At 40.8% G+C, this 24,193-nt stretch overlaps 1 protein-coding gene across 2 annotated transcripts; it reads left to right on the forward strand.

Annotated features, from left to right (window-relative positions):
- Positions 1 to 560: 560 nt before the first annotated feature.
- On the forward strand, positions 561 to 18,406 carry LOC119428269 (ATP-binding cassette sub-family D member 2). 2 transcript variants are annotated; one of them, XM_037695929.1, is made up of 10 exons: positions 561 to 1,616; positions 1,944 to 2,124; positions 2,203 to 2,324; positions 8,410 to 8,572; positions 10,679 to 10,773; positions 12,075 to 12,220; positions 14,419 to 14,564; positions 14,735 to 14,819; positions 14,915 to 15,040; positions 16,921 to 18,406. In XM_037695929.1, exons 1-10 carry the CDS (start codon positions 672 to 674, stop codon positions 17,123 to 17,125), a joined length of 2,214 nt encoding a protein of 737 aa, XP_037551857.1. In that variant the 5' UTR covers positions 561 to 671; the 3' UTR covers positions 17,126 to 18,406. The 2 variants fall into 2 exon arrangements, with proteins under 2 accessions (XP_037551857.1, XP_037551856.1); XM_037695928.1 differs by having other exon boundaries at positions 1,944 to 2,324.
- The last annotated feature ends 5,787 nt before the right edge of the window (positions 18,407 to 24,193 follow it).

A 24,193-nucleotide genomic window follows, 5' to 3' on the forward strand; every position in this document is an offset into this window, starting at 1 on the left:
TACGAAACAGGAAGCCAAATGCTTTCTGAATATAATCTTATTATCACTTAAGGCGTGGCCACTTCTCAGTCCAGTAAATGTAGAGGCCTTACGTTGTTGACATATATAACAGGAAGTACAATTTTAATTTACGTAACGTCACCTCTACGGATAAAAGCTAAATAAATACCTGATTTAACTACAATGAAGTAGGTAGTTTGTTAGCTTAATAATTTTAAACGTAATACTTTCTGGTTCTGGTCTGTCCAGTAGTGGTTCTAAAAAGTGTTTTTGGTTTATTTTGACAAGTTTAACCAGAAGTGCTGTTTTAGTTTGCGTAACGTCACTTACGTAGGAAAACAAAAAGGTGGCTACGTAAATATAACAGATTTAACTACAGTAAAACAGGAAACTAGTTAGCTTAATAAATTACAACGTAACGTTTCCGTAGAGTGTAGTTCAACTGGCTGCCCTGTAGTGGGTAGCATGTCTTTTATTTTGATACTGGTCACCGGAAAAGCCTTTTAAAGTTACGTAACTTCATTTCGGTAAAGGCAGCAGAATGTAGCGGTACTCGCTGCTACCTACAGCCGTCCCAAGCCTCTTCTCCGAAAACGTCGACGCGGTGACCCGGTTCTGGGGGATGGGTCTCATACGGACTGTTCGCGGAGGCCATTAACGTCTGAAAGTGAATGAAAATGTCCAACATCATCGGTGCGGCGTCCCGGGTGAAATGGGACCGCACGGCCGCGGCGAAGCGGGCTGTGTTTCTCGCAGCCGCCGCTTACGGCGTCAGGACGCTGTACCCCGTCATCTGGAAGCAGCTCTGCGGGAACAAAACCGACAGTCGCCGGGGTCCAAAGGCGGAGAACGGATCCGCGTGCGCGGGGGAAACCCAGGCGGACGCCGCGGGCGATAAGAAAGCACCCCTCGGCGTGAACGCGGACTTCTTCAAGCAGATCTTCGAGCTCGGTAAAATCCTGTTCCCCCGGCTCGTTTCCAGGGAGCTGGTTCTGCTCTGCTTGCACTCCGTGGCGCTGGTCTCCAGGACGTTTCTGTCCATTTACGTGGCCAGCTTGGACGGGAAGATCGTGAAGACCATCGTGGAGAAGAAGCCCCGGCGCTTCGTCCTGCAGCTCATCAAGTGGCTCCTCATCGCCATCCCGGCCACGTTCGTCAACAGCGCCATCCGGTACCTGGAGTGCAAGCTGGCGCTGGCCTTCCGGACCCGGCTGGTGAACCATGCCTACCGGACCTACTTCACCGATCAGACCTACTACAAAGTCAGCAACATGGACGGGAGGCTGGCCAACCCGGACCAGTCTCTCACCGAGGATGTGATGATGTTCTCCCAGTCCGTGGCCCACCTGTACTCCAATCTCACCAAGCCCATCCTGGACGTGGTGTTGACCTCCTACACCTTGATCCAGACCGCCAGGACCAGGGGAGCCAACGCCCGCGGACCCACCCTGCTGGCAGGGCTGGTGGTCTTTGCCACGGCTAAGGTCCTGCGGGCATGCTCGCCCAGATTCGGGACTCTGGTGGCCGAGGAGGCGCACAAGAAGGGCTACCTGCGGTATGTGCACTCCAGGATCATTGCCAACGCTGAGGAGATCGCTTTCTACAGAGGGCACAAGGTAAACAGACTTCACATCAGTGCCTGCCACACATCTCCAAAACGTTGGGACACGGGCGTAAACGTAAGAAACATCTGTAGGAGCGTTTCAATCTAAATAGGGTGACAGGCAACCTGTCAGAAGGTCTTTGTAGAGGAAACCATGAACATTATGTCCTCTGTTAAAGAGATCCAGCCTGCTACCAGCACACAGTTCAAAGGCCTGCCTCTCTCATGGTATTGGGGTGCATTAGTGCCTCTGATATGGGCGGCTTACACATTGCAAGGCGCCATTGAATGCTGCTCCCATCGTCTTTTTCAAAGTCACAGCCGTTGTGCGTTGTTGCAGGTGGAGATGCGTCAGCTGCAGAAGTGCTACCGGGCCCTGGCGGAGCAGATGAACCTGATCCTGTCCAAGCGTCTCTGGTACATCATGATCGAGCAGTTCCTCATGAAGTACGTGTGGAGCGCCAGCGGGCTCGTCATGGTGGCCGTGCCCATCATCACCGCCACCGGCTTCGCAGACGGCGGTGGGGAGTTTGTCTGTTTGTGGTTTGTTTGCGCCTGTGCGTTGTTTGTGTATTTACGGACCGCCTGTCTGTCTGCAGAGACGGGGACCGGACAGGCTCAGATGATGGTGAGCGAGAGGACGGAGGCGTTCACCACCGCCAGGAACCTCCTGGCCTCAGGAGCCGATGCCATCGAGAGGATCATGTCCTCCTACAAAGAGGTCTGAGCGCTGCGTGATTTGTTGTCGTAGTTTAATGCAGTGGTTCCCAACAGTAGTCCCTGAGGAACACCATACTGCATGTTGTAGTTGTTTCTCTGCTCCAACACACCTGATTCAGTGGTTTAATTACTTCCTGAAGTTCGGCAGAAGCCTGTTCATTCAAATCAGGTGTGTTGGAGCAGAGGAACAAATAAAATCTGCAGGATGGTGTTCCTCAGGGACCACTGTTGGGAACCACTGGAATTATGCAGGATGGTGTTCCTCAGGGACCAGGGTTGGGAACCACTGGAGAAGTTTGTCTTTTATAAACCAACTCTTGACATGTTTGTGCACAACACTGTTATTAAAACGTAACTAGTCCTTGAGGGAATGCATATCGCCCGCCACCTTCCTTACCAGAGTTTCAAACATCTCATGTTGAAAGACGGTGATCAGACCTCAGAGATTACTTCATGAGCGATGTCACATACGAGCGCCATGTATTGAGAACGTCTCGTCTACTTCCACGCTCGATTTTAGCTCAATATTCATAAAACTGACCGAGTTTTAGCCATTTTAGTGTCCGATCGTAACATAGCTTCTCGTGAATGAGACCCTCTAACGACGACTTGCATTTCAAGCGAAAACATTATTCAAAAGTGGGATTTTATCCCATTTTAATCCCATTATTCAATGGGATTAACCTGTATAAGTAAAGGTTGAATGAATGATGGCATCAGTTTGCAGGAAGTGCACCAGGCTACAGCTAGCTTCCAAAAACAACCAAACAAATAAATAAAAAGTGACTCATTTGAATATTACACACACACACTCACACACACACACGGTGACGGCTGTTTATTTACTGCAAAACGAACCTTTAAATCAGTTTACAAGAGTCGGCACGATGGACTGGTTCTGACGGGCGGTGCCTCAAACGTTATCTTCGACGTTCATTTCCACGAGTTTAGCGCTCAAGCTTGTGATTTAAGACGATCGCCTCTCTGTGTCCACGTGACGAAGAGACTTCATGTCGCGGGTTTCGCCTCTTTGGAAGTTTCTAACCGATCAGTTTGGATCAAAGTAACTTCCAGAGACTATTTAGTTGTTGTTTGAACGAAAACATGAACCTGTTGTAACTTATTTAATGATGTCATGCTCAGTAAAACAACATTAGAAAGTAGTAAGTACATTTTATTGAGAATAATATTGTAACCCTCCTGCTGCCTTTGGGTCAATCAGTGAGGCCTCCTGGGTGGTTTTAACCCAAGGGCAGCAGGAGGGTTATGACACAAGACAAAAGTGATGTAAAGTAGAATCATCTAAAAATATTAACATAATTTTCGCTAATTATAAGTCACAGTTTTTTAGCATAAATTAGCATGCCTGCGACTTATACAGCAAAGCGATGCATTTGTTTTTTCCACTTTATTAGAAATATTTGGACTGATGTGACTTAGACGGCGGCAAGTACGGTAGTATGTTTATTTCCCCGCTGCCTTGAAAGATGGGCAATAATGTAACTGCATGTCTGTTAGCAAAATATCTCGAACCAGCAGATTTAAAAGAAACTCTCAGGAGGTAATTGTTTAAATTCGTCTTACGTGTAGATGACAGGGATTTCATTAGCCCATTAAAAGAGTCAAATGCGACGTTTTATACGAAGGGATTTCCAGGGGCTGCGGCAGCAGGCAGAGACAAATAGAAAATAAAAGGATTGCTTCTGTTGGAAAACTTCAAATTAAGGTGGATTAGCAAATTAAAGTGGATTAGGAAGATTGCTGTTTTAGTTAAGTGAGTGGTGGCGCAGAGGTTAGAGAAGGTGGGTCTGTGATCGGAAGGTCGCCGGTTCAACTCCCTGGACCGAAAAAAAATCTTCTGTTTTAGTTTGGATTGTGTTTTGTGGACTAATTTTTACACAAATTTCAGGGGATATCAGTGTTTTCATGACATAAATTAGACCTTAGCTGCTTTAAAAAGCAAATAAATAAATCGGTGAATACGTGAAGGATGAATCTGTGATTTATTTATTTTTTGTTCATTTTCATTAAAAACACAGATTAAGTTTTTTAATTTTCTTCGTTTGGCTGCATCCAGCACAAGTTTGAGTTCAGAGCGTTAATCTGTGAAACAGTTAAGTGTCTGTGGTCAAGAGGTGGAACTGAAACCAGTACGGGTGGTTTGTTCTGTGTCACACGACCCGAGTCTGAGCAGGCTTTCTAGATTATAATCCATTCTCCGGTGATTCGTCATCCTCCTGTTGTCCAGCCTTGTTGTTTTGTGGTGAGGAGGCAGGCGAGCTCCGGTTCTGAGTGGCGGCGGAGTTCTGGGTAAAGATGGCGGAGCAGCAAGCCCCTGCGTGCACGGACCGAGGGACGGAGCACATTCCTGAGGTGGTGTGAACGACTCGCACTTACCTAATCAGCTAGCTTTCCCTCAAATCTCGGCTCTATTTATGTTCACAGCAGATTATTTTCAGCACTGTTTGCAGTTTTATAAATTTAATATTCTCAATCCAAACAAATCTGACCCAGAAGTTCTACCACGACGCAGCGTAGGCTTTATTTTTATATTTTCTCAGAACGTTTTGTATCCAAACAGCAACAGGAAGTAAAACCTGCTGCAGACCAGAGCCGTGCTGTTCGTACCAGCGTGTTCCTGCTACTAATTCCAGATTAATCCACACTTTTTCATCATGTGAGCTACTGGTACTTTTAAAATGACCAAAGTGATCTACAGCCCCGTTTACACAGAACAACCTCTAGAAACTGTTTTTTTTTCAATGGTTATTGAGGGTAATAAAAAAAAAAAACACTGTAGTTTCCATGTCAGTCGGGTTGCCAGATAAGAAATTATGAACTATAGTACTGTGGCTTTAAAATGATAGTATTCCGAGCTGAACTGTCATATGTGCTGAGTAAAGATGTTCTAAGATGATGTGTGTGTTGTTTGTTGAACATGTGCACAGAAAAAGAGGTGGTAAATAAAACATTTTAAATTTATCTGGCAACCCTCGTTGCAAATGCGGCGTCTGCACGACAGTTACGTCCAAACTGGTGAACACACTAACGTCTCTTTGGAACTGGATTTTATTAGTTTTGCTCCTACATGCTGAAAAAGGCTGAGCAGCACGAAAACACTCTGCTCTCTGTCGTTTATTATAACTGTTGTTAGAGCAGAAAAACACTGGACTGCACATGTGCCCCTCCACACTTGCAGCATTTCACACCTCACTTTTCCCTGGAAAACCTCCAGTCTGAGACCTGGATTCAGAAACCTTCAGTTTCAGAGAGAATGAGGGCTGCTGCAAATGAGCGGACGAACGTTTCACGTCATGCAAACGGTAAGCCGGTCGCAATAAATCAATTAATCGCATGATGAATGAAAATTATCGACCTCTTTCATTTATCGGCTTTATCGGTTCTTCGTGTCTCTCTTTCTACTGAAGACACTGGATGACAAAAAGATCAACTCCGGTTCTCTTCACCGACTCCTCCCTTTCTCTTTTCTGTTTAAAATTAGTTTTAATCGTCCAAAATCGCGTTTTTGGATCATTAAAAGCAGCTAAGCTGAGAAGTTAAGCTAAGAGTTAAGCTAACAGGCTGATCTTGGGGGGGAAAAACATCTCAGTCTTGTCAAAGCTCCAAAATTCACGGTTGAAACCCGTGCCTTCGTCTAAAAAGTTGTTTTTCTCTGCAAAAAGAAGCTGAGAACTTGTTCACTGATTTTTTTTTATTTATTAAAAGCTTTGTGTAAACAATGCTGTGCTAAAGAGCTCAAACCACACCGAGCGTCCGCCATTTTGACAACAGAAAACAGGAAGGAGAGACCGCCCATGTCACGTCAAGGGGCCTCCCTCCCGTTTTTCTTAAAGAGACACGCTGCTCGCTCCCTCACTATCCATCCTTCGGTTCAAACAGCCTTATACTGCCATCCAGTGGACAATAAAGGTACTACACTCAAAATAAAATTAACCAACATTTCTTCTTAAATTTGACAATAATTACTAATTATTGTCAAATTTCAAACAATATTATCGTTTATCGCAATAATTTCTGAGACGATTAATCACCCAGCAAAATTTGTTATCGTGACAGGCCTAGTAAACGGGGCCTCCGACTGGCTGCCCTGTATGTCAGTCAAGTGTCAAATCTCATGATCTCATGATTGGTTGACTTCTAATTTTTTAATGCCATGCGATCTACCCATAATACCTTCGCGATCAACGTATTGGGCACCCCTGATTTACTGGATTATCCAAAGACACGGGGGACAGTTTGACCTTTTATATTAGTCAAATCTTTAATAAAACCTCACTGATGACCATCAAGCCTGCCGGTGTGTGCAGAGCTTAGGCTTGCTGTGAATAATCCACCATCTGTTGATCTTTCTGCACCTCCTCTTACTTTCCCTCTCGCTCATGAACTCCGTTTAAATAAACCTACGTTGTACTTTTCAGAACGTCTGATTGTTTACAGTCTCGCCTTGCCGAAGAAATGTCTTCCTGCTGAATCTTGCCCACTTCCTGGTCTGCTTCTAATCTTGTCCAAGCTACGTGAAATGATGATGAGCAGACTGCAGCTCCTCGGAGAACTGGAAGTTCAGTTTTATTACTAATGCTGGAGAAACGAGATGAGATCCAAGGTTTGATACCACGGGAGGGAAAATGATCAAAACTTGAGCTTTAAAACGTGCCCTGAACGACCACCGAAATCTGCTGAAAAAGCCGAAGCTTAGCTTCCCTAAAGCTAAAGAAACAGAACAATAAAGCTAAATACTGAAAAGGCTAGCTAAAAGTAGAAAGACTAGGTAAACATTAGCAGTAAGCTAAGGCTAGCTAAATTATTAGGTTTGCACAAAGCTAAATGAAATAAGACTCACTAAAAGTAGCTAAAGGTTAACTAAAAGGCTAGCTAAAAGCTAAATGGAACAAAAACTAACACTAAACAAATGTTACCCAAATGTAGCTAAAGGCTAGCTAAAAGCTAAATGGAACAAAAACTAGTCAAAAGTAGACGAAAAAAAACAGCTAAAAGTAAAGAATTACTAGTTAGCAGCTAAACAAAAGTAACCTAACTAAAAGTAGGAAAATGTCAGCTAAAGTACAGTAATAAAAGGCTAGCTAGAAGCTAACAGTAGAAATAGACTATCCAAAATTAACAAACAGTTAAAATTAACAAAAGACAAGCTAAAAGTAACAAAAAGGCTAGCTGAATGTTAAAAGTAGCAAAGCTAAAAATAAAACTAAATAGATGCTAAAGGTTACAAAAGGTTAGATATAAGCTTAAAGCATCAAGATGCTAACTGGAAGCTAAACGAAGCAAAACACTAGCTAATTATAGAAAATTTATCTGAAGTATCAAACCTTGAAACTAAAAGGTTAAGTTTCACAAGAGGCTGAAATGAACATAAACCTAGCTAAAAGCAGCAAAACAGGAGCTAAAAGCTAAGTCAAAGCAGATTTTAACGAGAACAACGTTTTTGAATGAACTGAAGAACCGTGTAATTCTGTGAGGAAAATATTTTTAAATTAAATCTGAAAGTACAAAAGTTTTAAAACCTAAAAGTCCATCTCCTGAACGAGCCGAAGGTTTTGACAAACAGCTAAAACACAAAGCCTGCAGAGTTTTCCCTCAGATAAAGAGCAGATAAGGAATGAAAGCTGAATGTTGACTCGACCCGCTCTCTGACGGGGCAGATAAACTCCCGCTCTGAACTCCACTTTCATGCTCTTGAACTTGGGCGGTCGGCCGGCGGACCCGCTCCAACGTGACTCGGTGAAAGAACACGAGGCGGTCGAATCTGCATCGGCTCTGTGGATTCTCAGAACCTCGGCCTGTTTAATAAACTCAAGCTGCGTCAACAGCCTGGGGGCGTCCCGCAGGGATGGACGAGGAGACCTCCGGTCGTCTGCACAAACATTCGGCTCTTTTAAAAGTCAAGCATTGAAGCTGGCGGGCAACGTGCATTCACCTAAAGAGTGAACGTGCGCTCGCACCCCTCGACAGGAGTTAGAGCTCGCTCAGCGATCCACCCGGTCACCTTGACATGTCTTTGTAACGGCGCGACCTTTGACCCCTCCTTGTGTTTGTGTTTGTCGCCGCAGGTCACGGAGTTGGCGGGCTACACTGCGAGGGTCCACAACATGTTCGTGGTGTTCGAGGACGTCCAGAAGGGGGTGTACAAGCGCTCCTCGCTGTCGGCGACCGCGGGGACGCAGAAGAAGAACAAACCGGAGCTGCACATCGACGGGCCGCTGGAGATAAAGGGTCGGTTCTGCCGTAAACACTCCCGTGAGCCCAAAACATCCAGAAAATACAAATATAAAATTAAAAATAGTTTGATTTTAATATCCAGTTTAAGTTTAAAAGTAAAATATATATATATTTAAACAACAATCAACAAGTAGTCTGTGAAATTTTGTGTTAATAATTAATTAATAAAATACATTTTTTTGGCGTAAAACGGTTTTGGGCCTGTGTGTAAAATAAACGGGATAATTTCTTTAAACGGTAAAAAAATGTATCGTTAGTTTTGCACGTTTAAACTTTTATTCAAACCTTTTTGGTTCATTTGCTTAACGTGTTTATTTGTCTAAAGTTATCAAATATTCAAACTGAGTTCAAATTAATTAATATCAGTTTTTGGTTATTAGAAAATGCGTTTTGCCTAACTTCTTTTTACCTCAATTTTTTAAAACGTTTTTAATAATATTGTTAGAAACGTGGCTTCACTCGTCTTTAGCTTCTATTATACTAATTGTTATATTTATTTTGTTTTATCGAAAATATTTAATCATTCACTTCCTTTAAAGCTTTTAACTATGCTCACTTAGCGTGCTTTAAATTATTTTGAAGGGGGAAAAAAGCGTTATGAACAATAAATATCCTACCTGTTGAGGGTAACTTTTTGTAATGACTCGGTTTGAAAAATTGTAGTTTAAATCTGACGAGATTGATGAGCTAATTTATGCGAGACAGACACAGATTAAAGTGGATTGCTTCCGTTTTAAAACTTTGTAAACCTTGCTTTGTTTGCATTTTGTATATTTGGTCTTTTGGCAGAGATAATATATATTATTATTATTATCTCTGCGGGAGAAATGTTTGTTTAAACCAATGTGAAATTTAGTTGTCGCTTCCAAACGACAAGAGTCTACTTTGATCTCCGTGAGCTCATCAATCCAGTCAGATTAAATCCTCCCTTTTAAACAGAGCTATCTACAACAGGTAAGATATTAACTGTTCATAGCCTTTCCGCTCAAACTGTAAAGAGCTGAACTGTCACATCAGGGAAATTAAATATTGTGGATTTGTGGAAACAGCTTGGATCAAAAAAGTAAGATTAAATCCACAATTTGTTCTATTTTCTCTAAACCGTTTAAAGAAACGCATGAAAAGCTTTTATTTGCTACATTTCTTTTTATTTTTATTTATTTTCGTCAATGGAATAGGTAGTTACAATAACATTGCAATATAACAACTTTACTTCACAACCCTTCCCAATTTTCATTTTTAAACATAAATAACAAAACTACGGAGGAGGGGGGGGAATAAAAATAAATAAATAAAAAAGGGGGGGGGGGTGGAGAAAAGAACATTATTAAATAAATGTAGGAATCCAATGATTCCTTACATAGAAACTCAAACACCTGAATCATGTATTACGTATAGAAAACACACCTTTAAGAGAGGAAATGTAAATATATAAATAAATAAGTGCCTTTAACAATTTTACATCATCCCCGTTGGCTAATTTTATCCCCTGTCCCAAATACAAAGTCCGAAAACTTTGTTGTATTTGAATTTTAAATACATAATTCAGCTTTGATATGGTGTTTTAAAATACCTTATAATATTTTTCCAACAGTGTTCCCTCCACCACAGCGAGCTCCTTGAGGACCACTGGAAACTACAAATATTCTCCCATTCCTCTGTTATTTCTATTTCTGATTCTTGTTCCCATCTTCCCTTTATATGCAGCGTGTCTACCTTTTTAGCCTGCATTAGTATATTGTATATTTTTGGAAATAGCTTTGTTTATTATAGATGTATGGGCCTGCCTTAGATTTTTTTTAAAATCCAAGCTCAATCGTTGATAAGTCTAGTTCATTACAATTCTTATTATAGTAGGCTTGCAGTTGCTAAAACCTTAAAAAGTCTGATCGATATAATAAAAGATAGGAAGGAATAATAATAATAATAATAAGGAAAAATAGGTCGTCAGTCCCTTTTCTATCCAGGTTTGAAACCGCTTACGTTTCTAATAAAAGTTACGTTCAAACATACACAAAGACGACTATTTCACAGCCATGTAAAGTTTTTATTTTTATTTTTAATGATTCAAATGCTTTGATTTCCTTGCGTTCGCTGCAGGCGAGGTGATCGACGTCGACCAGGGGATCGTGTGCGAGAACGTCCCGATCATCACACCCAACGGGGACGTCGTCGTGTCGTGCCTGAACTTAAAGGCGAGGCAGCCGCCGTCTTTTTACCCTGATTGCTTTATGTAGCGCTCGGCCTGACGGGTCATGAAACCCTCCGAGGATTCTGGTGTTTGTTGATGTTCATCTCCCCCTCACCGCCCCGCACGCTCTGTTCCCTTAAACATAAAAGAGAACTTTGCTCCTCGTATCTGGAAATCTGAGTTAACTTGATAAGTTTGCTAATAACACGACACACGCCTTTCAAGAAACGTCTGCTCAGAACAACGCGTTAGCTAAACCGTCATGTAAGCAGGACTTGGATGGAATGATCTAATTTAGAAAAGAAAAAAAAACCTCCTTAGATTAAAAAAAATACTGTTTAGTTTGCGTTGATTCACTTTTCGGAGCACTAAATGTGTTATTGCATGGATGAGAAGAGGATTTTTTTGATCCGTGGCTTCAGAATCGTAAAAACTTCAGATTATTTTCAGTGGAGAGCTTATAAACAGTTAATATCTTACCTGTTGTAAATAGCTCATTTTAAATTGACATGCTAACGGCTAATCCAGCCGTAACTCACCATCGTGTCTCAAAGCATTCTTGGTATTTGTGTTTTTCTTTTCGTTGCAGGAGTCTCAAACTCTCCTCGATTTAGTTTCAGTAAACTCTAGTACCGTATTTTCCGCCGTATAAGTCGCATCAGTCCAAATATGTCTCGTAAAGTGGAAAAATCCATAAGTATGTCGCTTCGCCGTATAAGTCGCATCTATTATGCGTCACCGCTGACAACCCAGAAATGTGGGCTGGTGTGCCAAAAATCGATTGGCTGCCAAATGGCGGCTGCGGGACTTTTAACAAGAATTTAACAAGATTAACACTTAAAAGCCATCATTTGTTTGTTCGACATTATAGTAAATGTGTGTCTCGGTTAAACTTTTACTTAATAAATGCACTTTGAGGGTCAAATCAGCTTCATTTCACCGGAGCGGTGCGGTAAAATGAAGCTGATTAATCATGTCATTAATAGCCACTTTTACCCATTACATGACACAACAGCATGCCATACTACTAGAGTGCCATCTGGTGGCTGAAAATGGTAGTGTTCAAATGAATGAAAACCGAAAAGTTGCCTCTTTTCTTACAATCTTGAGTCGCCAGCTCGTCTTAACCGTCACAGCCCGGCACCTAAAATGGATCACGAAGCGAAACGTCATGGCGGTTTATGTGAATGGGGATTTTCAAAACCTTCACCTTGTTAAAGTTGCATTTCATGTTTTTTTTCTGGTTGATAATATGATAAAAATGGAGACTTTGTTGTGCTAACGTTTAAAATCTCCCCCGCTCAGGTGGAAGAAGGGATGCACCTGTTGATCACAGGACCAAACGGTTGTGGGAAAAGCTCTCTGTTCAGGATCCTCAGCGGCTTGTGGCCGGTCTACGGTGGCCGGCTACACAAACCCTCTCCAGAGCACATGTTCTACATCCCTCAGCGGTACACGCATGCAAACGCACACTCCTCATAGTCAGCGCCGGCGTGGCTTGATAGCGGTACTCCTGAACCGTCTCCGTAATCTAATCCGTCGTAACGAGCCCCTCGTGAGAGATACCAGAGCTCCAGGTGGAGTGAAATATTTACTGCGCAGTTTTTACAGCCGATGTTGCATAAAATCAGCTGAAGCTTCAGAGGATCGAGCAAAAGCAAACCCAAGTTACAGTAAATATTTGGTGCCTTGTAAATTATAAACAGCTTAAATTGAAACGGCTAAAAGAGGGGAAAATGAAGTTTTACATGTATAGTATAGACGTAAACAAATCAAAAGGCCGAATGATTCCTTTGTTGCCCACTAAAGTTTTGTGTGTTTCTAATTTTTATTTTTTGTCATAAAGTTACAGGATGTTCTGCCCAGAGGAGAGAAATAAATCCCCCCCAAAAAAGCAGAAATATCCATGCCAGGCCAGCAGGCGGCGACAAAGTTGACAATAACAGCTTAAAAACAAGTATTTTGACTAGTGATTCTACATAAAAATGTACTTTTTTGAGTACTGCAGTACCTATTATTATCCACCTGACAAGGGTTTCTTAACTTTATAACTTACTCTTCCGTCAACTTTAATGCGGCCAGAACTGCAACGCGTACCCCCACAAATGTTATATCAAAACGACCAGCGCGGCACTGTGATGTATGCTATTCCTTTTATTGGCATTTCGAGTTACCACGGCGACGTAATTTGCAAACAAAGGCGCCATTATTCCAGACTAACAGAACACTCCTCACGCTAACTGCTGCTGCGAGGTCACAGGACTTGTGTAGAAGTCCCTGAAGAAATCTTAGAAACTTACTGTTGGATTTGTTTGAAACTCACACGAAGTGATCATCACATGTATCTGTAGAACTGATTAACATTGGGAGCCATTTTGATTCAAGATGGCTGCCACAGCTAACTCAGCAAACACAAAATTGAATATAACTCAGTCATTCTTTGAGATATTGAGCTGAAATTTAGTATGGTTGTAGCTGAAAGCGAGTTGTTATACATTCCTAATGCAAATCAAATATCCAAGATGGCCGCCTTAGCTATAAGGGAAAAACAAGCGTAACTCAGCCGTGTTTAGAGCTTTAGAGCTGAAATTTGGCGTATTGGTAGTTGAGAACGATCCCTAATAGATTCTGGTGGAAAATCAAAAATCCAAGATGGCCGCCTGAGCAAGAAAGGAAAAATAGTATAAATCAGTCAGTTTTAGTGATATTGAGCTGAATTTTGGTGTAATAATAGCTGAAAATGTTTCCCATAAAATGCTCATCAAAATCAAAAATCCAAGATGGCCACCAACGCTACTTTTAAATGGATTAACTCCGCCATTTTTACACATACAGGCCTGAAATTTGTTGAGGTTATAGCTGAGAACATTCCCTATCACATACTGAATAAATCAAAAATACAAGATGGATGCATCGGCTAAAAGAAAAATGAATTTTTGCCATATTGAACTGAAATTTGGTGTGATGGTAGCTGAGAGCGAACCCCAACACATAGTACTCAAAACAACAAAAACTTTATCAAAACTTTTTACATTGGCAGCAGCAGCAGCGTGGCCGTCCCTGTCAAAGTTTCTCCAGGAACTTTCTAGTTTTACTTGTTCGCCAATGTTCTCAAAAATACAGCGATCAACTAAACTTTAATAATGAGAGGATAAAAACTGATTTAAATTAAAATGTAAAAAAAAAAAAAAAGTAAAAACTGCCGTCTTGTTTCTTGATTCTCAAACTTGTTCAGCTTTCAACCCTTAAAATTAAAGTGACAGATACTTGTAGAAGTTTACAAAAAGACTTGTCAACTATTATTATTTTAAATGTTTTTATCTCTGGGTTATATTGTGCTATAGGAACCCCAACCTGTTAACAACTCCCGTCCCCAACCTCATCTATGAGAACCGTTGGTCCTCACTAAACTAAAGCCGCTCCGGTGGTCCTAAACTGAACCGGATCAAGTCTTTTTAATGTAACGAAGCTCGGAGCTGCTGCTGACTCCGTCCTGCGGAGCAGTGAATATTTAATGCTCGGGGCGAGACGGCCGTCTGGGTTCTGTAACAGAATCTGACACGTTCACTGAAACAGGAAGAAAGTCTTTTTCTTTCAGCGTGTGTGAAAGTTTCCCTGCGTTTTTGATGATGAGCGTGCGTTTCTCCAGGCCGTACATGTCGGTGGGGACGCTGCGAGACCAGGTGATCTACCCAGACTCCATGGAGGACATGGCCGCCAGAGGCCTCGGTGACCAAGACCTGGAGGCCATCTTGGACATAGTCAACCTTAATCACATCGTCACCAGAGAGGGAGGTACGGCAACACCCAAAACACGTCATTGAAGTCGGCCCGACCGAATTCATCCTAATTTATCTTCAGATAAACAGGAAGAAGTGTGGATTTTAGGAAAATATGTTATGTTTTTATAATAAAATGACAAAATGGTAAAAAAAAAAAAAAAAAAGCCTTTTTTTGTCATCCAGGCTGGGACGCTGAGCTGGACTGGAAAGATGTTCTGTCCGGAGGCGAGAAGCAGAGGATGGGCATGGCTCGCATGTTTTACCATAAGTAAGAAGGAACAGCCTCGTTCTCATTTTCACCCTCCTGCTGCCCTTGGGTCAAAATGACCCAATGATTAAAAATGCTTCCTCTCTGTGTTCAAGGCCTAAATATGCTCTGCTGGACGAGTGCACGAGCGCCGTGAGCATCGATGTGGAGGGGAAGATTTTTCAGGCTGCCAAGGATGCCGACATCTCCTTGCTCTCCATCACCCACCGACCCTCCCTGTGGTAAGACAGCACAGCCATCCTGTTTCTCTTTACTCTTTCCTCTCTTCTGCATCCTTTGACCTGTTTTACCCATTTAAATGTCACCATGTTCGGTTTTTTTTTTTAACGATCATACTTTTCAAAATATTTACCTTAATTAAAAAGATTGTCCCCATAGAAATGCTTTGAGCTTTCTAATACTTTTCAGCAAATTGGCTCCGTTTTTGTCTTTTTGTGCTACTTTTAGCTTTTAGCTACATTTCTGCTATTATCTTTTAGTTAACCTTTTGCAACTTTTTAGGTTTTACATCGTTTGTTGCTTCTTTGAATGTTTAGCTTGTATTTTTGTACTTTTTGATCATTTTTGCATAGCGCTTAACTAGCGCTTTGCTATTTTTTAGATCAAATTTAGCTAGTTTTAGCTTAAAGCTAACATTTAGCTACTTTTATTTTTTGACTGACATTTGACTAATTGCCCTTCAGCTGGTCTTTGCCATAGTTAACATTTTTTTCCACTTTTATGTATTAGCTAGTGTTTTGCTACTCTTAAATTTAAGCTAGCACTTCGCTACTTTTACCTCTTGACTAGCATTTTGCTACTTTTAGCTAGCATTTTCCCACTTTAGTGTCCTGCTACCTTTTTAGCAGTTAGTGCTTTTCTACTTTTAGTGAGTGTTCTGCTACTTTTATTTATTAGCTAGTGTTTTGCTGCTTTTAGCTAACATTGTGCTGCTTTCATTTAGTGTTTAACTACATTAAAATTTTAGCTATACGTTTGCTACATTTTGGCATTTTGTCACTTTTAGCTAACATTTTGCATTTTATCGTTTGCTACTTAGCCATTGTGTTCCTAGTTTTAACTATGAGATAATGTAGTTTGCTATTTTTAAGCTTTAGCTAACATTTTAGTGCTTTTCTCTAGCATTGTAATTCTTTTAGCTTGGGTTTTGCTCTTTTTAGCTAGTGTTCTGCTACTTTTAGCTTTAACAACTCAGTTTTTAGCTCGTTTGTTGCTTGCTGGTTTCAGTTTAGCTTGCATTTTTGTACTTTTAGCTCATTTTTTGCTTAGTGCTTAACTAGCGCTTAGCTACTCTTAGCTCAAATTTAGCTAGTTTTAGCTTAAAGCTGACAATTAGCTACTTTTACATTTTGACTGGCATTTCACTAATTGCATTCAGCTGGTCGTTGCCACATTTATCAAGTGTTTTGTTACTTTTATTCTTTAGCTAGTCTTTTGACTAGCATTTTGCTACTTACATCTAGCTAGCATTTTTCTACTTTTAGCTAGCATTTTGCCACTTTTAGCTAGTGTCCTGCTATTTTTTTTTAGCAGCTAGTGCTTTTCTACTTTTAGTGTTCTGCTACTTTTATTTAGAAGCTAGTAGTTTGCTACTTTTAGCTTTAAGCTAACACCGCTACATTTACCTTTTGACTGTCATTTTGCTTCTTGCCATCTAGCTAACATTTTGCCACTTTTGTTAGTGTTCTGCTACTTTTTTTGCAGTTAGTGTTTTACTACTTTTGGCTTGCATTTTGTGTGGGAAAAAAACTAGCATTTTGCTACTTGCCATCTAGCTAGCATTTTGCCACTTTTCGCTAATATTTATCACATTTAGCTAGCATTTTGCTACTTAGCCATTGCTTTGCTACTTTAAACTATTAGATAATGCAATTTGCTGTCTTTAAGCTTTAGCTAGAATTTTAGTGTTTTCGCTAGCGTTCTGCTACTTTTAGCTTTTAGCTAGTGTTCTGCTTCTTTTAGCTTTAACAACTCAGTTTCAGGTTCTTCAGCTGCTTTCAGCAAAAATCTTCACAGCTAGTTTCCCAAGTTTTTTCCCACCATGTTTAGCTTGACTAGAAGGAGGTGAATCAAACCTCACTTTAGCTCCTTTCGTCTGCAGGAAGTACCACACCCACCTGCTGCAGTTCGACGGCGAGGGCGGCTGGCGCTTCGAGCAGCTGGACTCGGCGACGCGCCTCACCCTCACCGAGGAGAAGCAGCGGCTCGAGGCCCAGCTCGCCGGCATTCCCGAGATGCAGAATCGCCTCAACGAGCTCTGCAAGATCCTGGGAGACGACTCGGTCCTGAAAACAGCCGAGGAGTGACAGTGAGGGGCGCGGGGGGGGGGTCGAGGAGGCAATGAAAGTCAAAGACGTGTAGAGGCAGCGTGTTTTTTTGTTTTAGGTGTTAGTTTCGTTCTTTTTGCTCTGAGCCTCACTTGGTAAACCACGTCGTCTCCTCCCTCCTCGGTTATCCTGCTGCTGTCTGAGAAGTGAGGGCGGGGGAGGGCGGGGGTACAACGACTCCCTCTTGTAACGCACACCGACGGTATTCTCAGTTGTGGATTTTTAACTAGGGCTGCACAATATGTAGAAAAATGATCGTTGACGTGACGGGAACATCATAAAGAACCGTGATTATTTACCAAAACAAACTCCACGACAGGAAGGCGTTTGTGTCGGACTGCGGCTGAGAGGATACGGAGAACGCAGTGAGCGTGAATAATCCACATGTCCAACAAAATACTGCGTGTTTTTAGGGATGCATCAACACCTCATTACTGAGTGAGTACTGATAGAAGTACTAATAAATGCCGTTAAGCTTCTTAACAGTATAACCTCTAAATACAGATCCAACAAGTGATTTGTTTTTTCCATTCACCGGTGAATAAACGGGAAAGTCTTTCGACAACAAACAAAAAAATAACTCGGTTGAATTAAACCTGAAGCAAGCGTCGCACAAAAAGTCAAACTTTTATCAGGTTAATTGTTCGTTTTATGCGACGATACTTCACGGCAATTAATCTTATGTCGTTCGAAAGCCTTTCGTTCCCGCTTAAATGGTGCCCGAGGAAGAAAAGCATTGTTGTGGCTGTGTATGGTTCTTCCACATGCTCCTCAAAGCCCCAGTTTGTTCACTTAATCGTTAAATTGCCAATACGTCGTGTTTCTTCAGAGACTTCAATCATTAAATCCAAGAAACGGCAACATGTCGATCGCAGAACAAACGGTGTGGCAGAGAAGATTTGATCAATTTTTCACGAGCCTAATCCACAAATGCATTTTCCTTACAAAGGTGGCGCCATTTAAAGGGAAATAAACACCTTGTAGTGTAAACGTTTATAGTCACGTTAAGAAAACAACAACGCGTATTCGTAATTAACACGTGGAGAGACTGCAGAAGAGTTTTGAAGCGTTAGCTTAGCACCTACCTCGAAATCGGTGTGCGCAGCGACCCGCGGTGGACGACGTTGAGGAGCGCGGTCGGTTTGGGTTTCCGCTCCGAATTACGACGATGTTCGTATGTTCGCGCAGGCGGAGGCCGTATCCGTGCACACGTACACGTTGTCCAAGTATTGTGCAGCTCTATTTTTAGCCGTTTTAGCCTCTAAGTGTAGAAGAGCCTGATTTAACCGAGCTGATTGTTTCCTCTGTGGTTTTATAGCACTTTAGGTTCGCGTGGTCGCCAGCGAGGAGAATATTTCTGCTGTAGAGCCACTTTAATGTCCAAAGCAGTATTCCAGGTGAGCCGCGGTTGTTCTCACCTCCGACACGGAGCAACGTTTTAGTTTCTAGAGGTTCAAAATGACCTTTGCTTTTGATCGTGAGCGGTCCTTTTCTCTGCTGAGGGCTGTATTTAGAGCGATTCGCCTCCCAGACGTCCCGTTCCTGGTTCGTTGACCAAACGAGACGAGGAGGCTCAGACGATGTAACTTGTCAGACACGCCTCTGCACCGTGTCGACGCCAAACACGCTGGTGTGTAGCTGTTTGGACGTATAATACAACCTGAACGCTCACGGACGAATCCTTCATCCTTTTAAAGTGTGTTTTTTTTTTTTTTTTGCCTCTGGGATGCTGAAACCACTTTGATAACGGCCTGCACGAGTCGCCGATGCCGATCGGAAACGAATCGGTGAAACTAGCGGGTTTTAAAAGCGTGTTTTTCTGCGGTTCGAACCTGTTTACCTGCATGAATCCGTTCAGGAGGAGAAACTTTTGCCTTAACCAAATCCTCCCAACGGTTCCTCTTCGCCTCGCGCTTCTAAAGCTTGATTTGAATCTTTCCTGTGGACACTGGGACCTGCTTACGGTCGGGTTTTTGTGCTTAGGGTCTTTAGTTTATGCTGTTTAAAGTCATATTATAAGTATAATAAGACAATCAGATCCTTCAGGTGGCAGAACGTAAACAAACACCAGCTGTTTTTCAGGCACCACACGTCCGAGTCCTTGAAGACGGGGCGCTGCAGCTTTTTGTAGCTTTAATCAAAATGAACACGAAAAAAACGTTTATTCTCCCAATAACAGCAAAAAAGCTATTTTTAGCAGTTCTCCTGTTAATATAATCTGATAAATAATATTAATTCCTCTTCCGGTCATAAAATCTTTATCTTTCTGAGAACTCCACCATAAAATTCAACATTTTTTAGTGCATTTATGTAAGAATCTTCAACAGAATCATATATTCAGTGAAACGTAGAATGATGCGTCCAGTCATTCAGATAATGAGAAAGATTTCTTACTCTACTTATTACGTTTTAATGTTACTATTTGAGATGCCTATTAATAAAAATAATATGTAAACATTAAAAATTATTTAAATTGCCCTCAGAGTTTACATTCGATCAAAGTGGTTTTAAATAAGGACTAAAACGAGTTGACTTTTTGTCCTCACGTGGAAAAATGTGCAAAAGAATCAAGTTTTAACCCATTTATTTTATACAGTAACCCTGATTCGGACTAAGTTTGGTCGTTGGTTAAAATGTAAATAAAAACAGAATGCCGTGATTTAAACTTTCATAAAGTATGTTTTTTTTTTTTTTATACATAATAAAACACAGTAAACGGATCAAACTAAATTATGGTACTTTTTAAAAGTTATTACACAATTTTGAATTTGATGGCAGCAACGGGTCCATGTTCTAGCAACAGTCTGTAAAGGTTCAGGACCTGAGGGGACCAGGTTCTGGAGGAGAACGTCTCGTTCTGGTCTGATGTAGGATCCTAACTTCATCAGTTCTGGCTCTTCTTTACTGGATGGGAGCAGATGTTCTAAAATCTAAATATGTTTCTGCATTGGTGGAGCCGCTCCAGATATGTAAGCTGCCCATGCCAGAGGCACTAATGCACCCCCATAGTATAAGACAGGCAGGCTGAATGGTCCATCTCCTCTTTAGCACTGAGGATGTGGTGTCCACGTTTTCTACTTTGCCTCGGTCCATTTTTAATGATTTAAAACAGCAGATTTTCCCCAATAGCAGTGGCGCCCAACCCTGGTCCCTGAGGAACACCATCCTGCTTGTTTTAGTTGTTCCTCTGCTCCAACACACCTGATTTGAATGACAGGGTGATTAACGGGCTTCTGTCGAACTGATGGAAGTGATTAAATCACTGAATCTGGCGTGTCGGAGCAAAAAAAAAACCAACAAACGTGCAGGATGGTGTTCCTCAGGGACCAGGGTCTGGAACCACTGCCCTAGAGGAACATCTAGAAATCTTCCACTACTTTCATGTGCAGTTTTCCACAGACTGGTGAACCTCTGCCCATCTTTTACACCCAGTCCTCTCAAAGACCTGATGCTAATTAATCTGATTATTTATAAATTTCTCCTCCACTTGTTTCCTGATTGTACTTTTACAGCCTTTTGGAGCTCCGCTCAACTTTCCTGAGACGTGTTGCTGCCCAAATTTTTTTTTAAATTACTTTCCAAAAGCCTCTGATGCGTTTGCTGTGTTCCACTGTAAATAAAATATAGGTTCATAAGGTTTTCAGATCACTGATTTCTGTGTTTATTTACATTTCGCACAACGTTCTACGTGTTTCTGGGTTGGACTTGCACCTTTTAGCAGCTCTGGACTAATTTTATTTCACGTCGAAGTTGCAGAAATGTCTCGTTTCGGTTGCAAAGGTTGCAGACCCCCGATTTAAGAGACGTCCATATAAATGCTGGTTTTAAATTATTCAAGAATGTAGATTTTCTCCTGTGTCTTAGCGACGCTGTCGTGAATGTAGATGCATCAGTTTGTGAAAGCTTGGTGACGTTTGCTGGAAGATGACTTTTTTTACTCCCACAAAAAAACTCAAATGGCCACTTTAAACTTACTTCTGCACCTTGTCTGCCCCTTGCTGCATGTTACGCGATCTAGACTGCAAAAAAATATAATAAAGCTTTGATTCAGCGCGGAAAAGGCACCGCTATCTTTACCCATGAACTAACGCTGCGCTGGAATACGTGCTGCTCTCTGCCCAGACTGTGTTGACGGGAGGAAACGACACCGAATGACACAGAGTCTGGAATCAGAAGCAGGAAAATCACAGTACCTTCTCATATTTTGTGTTTACAGGGTGAGATGATGTTTTTTAGGAATACTCCTCAGCTCTTTTCTAACAGGTGAGCTTTAGCTTGTTTCTGCTGCCCCCTACTGGCCACGTGGACTCACTGCAGGGTCAGTTCTCAGACACCTCCTAATAAAATAATTTTTTCTTCTCTGAATGCCTGTAACTTTTCTCTTCACCTCCTGTATCAGTTGTTTTAACTGTAAGAGAGCTGCAGGAAGCAGCTTTCAGCTCATCGGGTCAAAACTCATGTACTAACGTCACCTTGCGTTGAAAAACGTTTTCCTTGTAAATAAAAGAAAAATGGCGCAAACTTGGAAAATGATTAGTCTCGTTTTTGTTCCTCGACGTTGCAGCATTTCTGTCAGTTCAGCAAATATGTGACTCTTTAGATCATTTATTCTCTCCTACAGGTGTAAACACTGATGGTTTTCTTTGTTTGGTAACTGCTTGAGTGTATTTTAACCGTTTGTGTGTCAAAACGTTCAGCTCGGGTGCTACGATGCTTGGTTTTTATAACTTTTGTACTTTTCTAAATATTTAACTTTATTTACAGTTTTTCCTCTTTAGAAACGCATTGATATCTTACATTTCATTGAAATGCCGCCTGTTTTTAGCTGCTTTTAGTTTTAGCTACTGTTCAGCTACTTTTAGCTTTGAGCTACCATTTTGATAATTTAGCTTTAAGCCATGATTTGCAAATTTTAGCTGCTTTTTAGCAAATGGTTTTTTTTTAGCTACTGTTCTACTACATTTAGCTTTTAATTACTGTTCTGTTATTTTAGCAAACCTTATGATACTTTTAGCTTCCTGCTAACCTTTTGATACTTTAGGCTTTTAATTACTTTTTTGCTACTTTAGCTTTAAGCCAGCTTCTTTTATCTAGCCTCTTAATAATTTTAGCTAGGTTTTAGTTACTTTTATCTTTTGTTCTGATTTAGTAGTTTTATAGCTTTTAGTCTGTAGCTAGTGTTTTGCTATTTTTAGCTAGTGCATTGCTACTGTTCACTTTCATTAAGTATTTTTTTCTGCTTTTAGCCTCAAGCTAGTCTTTTTATTATTATAGCTTCTGGGTAATATTTAGCTTTTTTGGCTACTTTTCTGCAACATTTAGCTTTTAATGACTTTTCTGTCACTTTAAGCCAGCCTTTTGCTACTTTTACTGTCTAGCTAGCATTTTGCCACTTTTAGCTAGTCTTTTTCTACTTATGGCTTAAATTTTGCCACATTTAGCTTTTAGCTGCCCTACTGTTTTAGCTTTTAACCGACCTTTAACAGAAGCAAAACCTAAAGGTTTATTCTGAACATTTAAGAGAAGTTAACGTCTCTTTAATCTTATGTACAAACAACATATTCATCTTCTCTGTGTTTGTTTGAAATTGTTTTTAAAAACTGAGAAAAGCCATCTGGATACATTAAGAATTTATTTTTTCATGGGAAAAAGTCCCTTATTTTTAAAAGATATTGTGTTTTATAAAGCAAAGATTTGAGCATTAGTCCTACAAAGATACAATATAGTCTACATTCATCCATCCTTTCATCATCTTTTACCCGCTTCTTCCATTTTGGGTCACGGGGGTCGCCGGGGCCCTTGTCCAGCAATCACTGTGCGAGGGGCGGGGTACACCCTGGACGGGTCTCCAGTCCATCACAGGACTAGTCTGCATTCAATTAAAAAAAAAAGAATTTTAGTTGAATTAAAGTAATTAAGTCCTACATTGGACGTGCAGTGATATTTATCCACTTAAGTGCAGCCGAGTCCAACAGCCAGGTTCTACAATTAAAGTGATAATTCAGATAATTGTTTGAGTCTAATGTACTTTTTTTTTTTCTTTTTAATGAGTTTAAAATATTTGTTTTTAAACGGTTGTTGTTTTTCAATGCGTTATTACTTAGTGTCACAAATAACATGCAAATAAATATTTTAATATAATAACCTAAATGTGTTTTTATATTACATTACAATGAATTAAAAGTGCTTATTGAATTATGTCTTGATTTTAAAAATAATAATTTTATGCATTTAAGCGTATTACCAATTTCTTTATTTAGTATTACGATGGACATTCAGTTATTTTAGTGTATTACATTTGTTGTCTTGCTTGTATTATTACTATTTATTGTGCATAATTAGTGTCATAAAGGACATTAGTTTAACATTTTAGTTTTGTGTTTATCTAATGTCATGATGTTACTGGAGTTTAACTTGAATTAAAGGATTTGCTAGGTAGCATGTTACCTAAATGGCCAGTTAGCTAAAGCTCTGTGACTTTTTAGCTTTTAGCTAGCTTTTTATAGCTTATAGTTTGATATTTAGCTACCTACCTGGCTGTTAGGCTAACTACTTATTTAGCTGCCTGGTTAGCTAGCTAATATATCCAGGCATAGTCTAACTAAATATATCTAATAAAACCAGGTAGCTAACTAGATAGCAAGTTGCAAGCTATAATATATCACTGCACTTACTGCTTGTTATCCAGCTCGTTAATACCTGTAGTCATCCAGGTAAACCGCTAACAGGTGGATAGCTACTGGTGCGCTTTAGGTGCAGTGACTTTTTTCCAACACCAGGGGGCAGCATAGTTTAGCTTCCTTTTTCATACAGTTTTATTTTATTTAATCTTTAAAAATTACAACAAAAATATTAAAATCGCTATCAAAAACCCCAAATTGTTTTTTTTCAAGTGGTTAATATTTATTTATTACGTTATTCTATCTACGTTCTCGGTAAAATCCGTAACCCTTCACGCGCATTGTTGTTTACCCCCCCCCTCCTCCCTGTCAGATTGGTACAGCTCGGTGGGAGGAGCCTCCTGCTCGGCTCTTCCCCCCCACGCGC

This window comes from Nematolebias whitei, chromosome 22 (genome assembly GCF_014905685.2).
Source record: "Nematolebias whitei isolate Nwh7 chromosome 22, NemWhi1, whole genome shotgun sequence".
Classification (NCBI taxonomy): Eukaryota; Metazoa; Chordata; class Actinopteri; order Cyprinodontiformes; family Rivulidae; genus Nematolebias; species Nematolebias whitei.

Coding starts and splice junctions, on each gene's coding strand:
- LOC119428269 (XM_037695928.1), top strand. CDS start 672: ATGAAAATGTCCAACATCATCGGTGCGGCGTCCCGGGTGAAATGGGAC. Junction 1,617..1,943: donor CTTTCTACAGAGGGCACAAG/GTAAACAGACTT, acceptor GCGTTGTTGCAG/GTGGAGATGCGTCAGCTGCA. Junction 12,221..14,418: donor ATGTTCTACATCCCTCAGCG/GTACACGCATGC, acceptor GCGTTTCTCCAG/GCCGTACATGTCGGTGGGGA.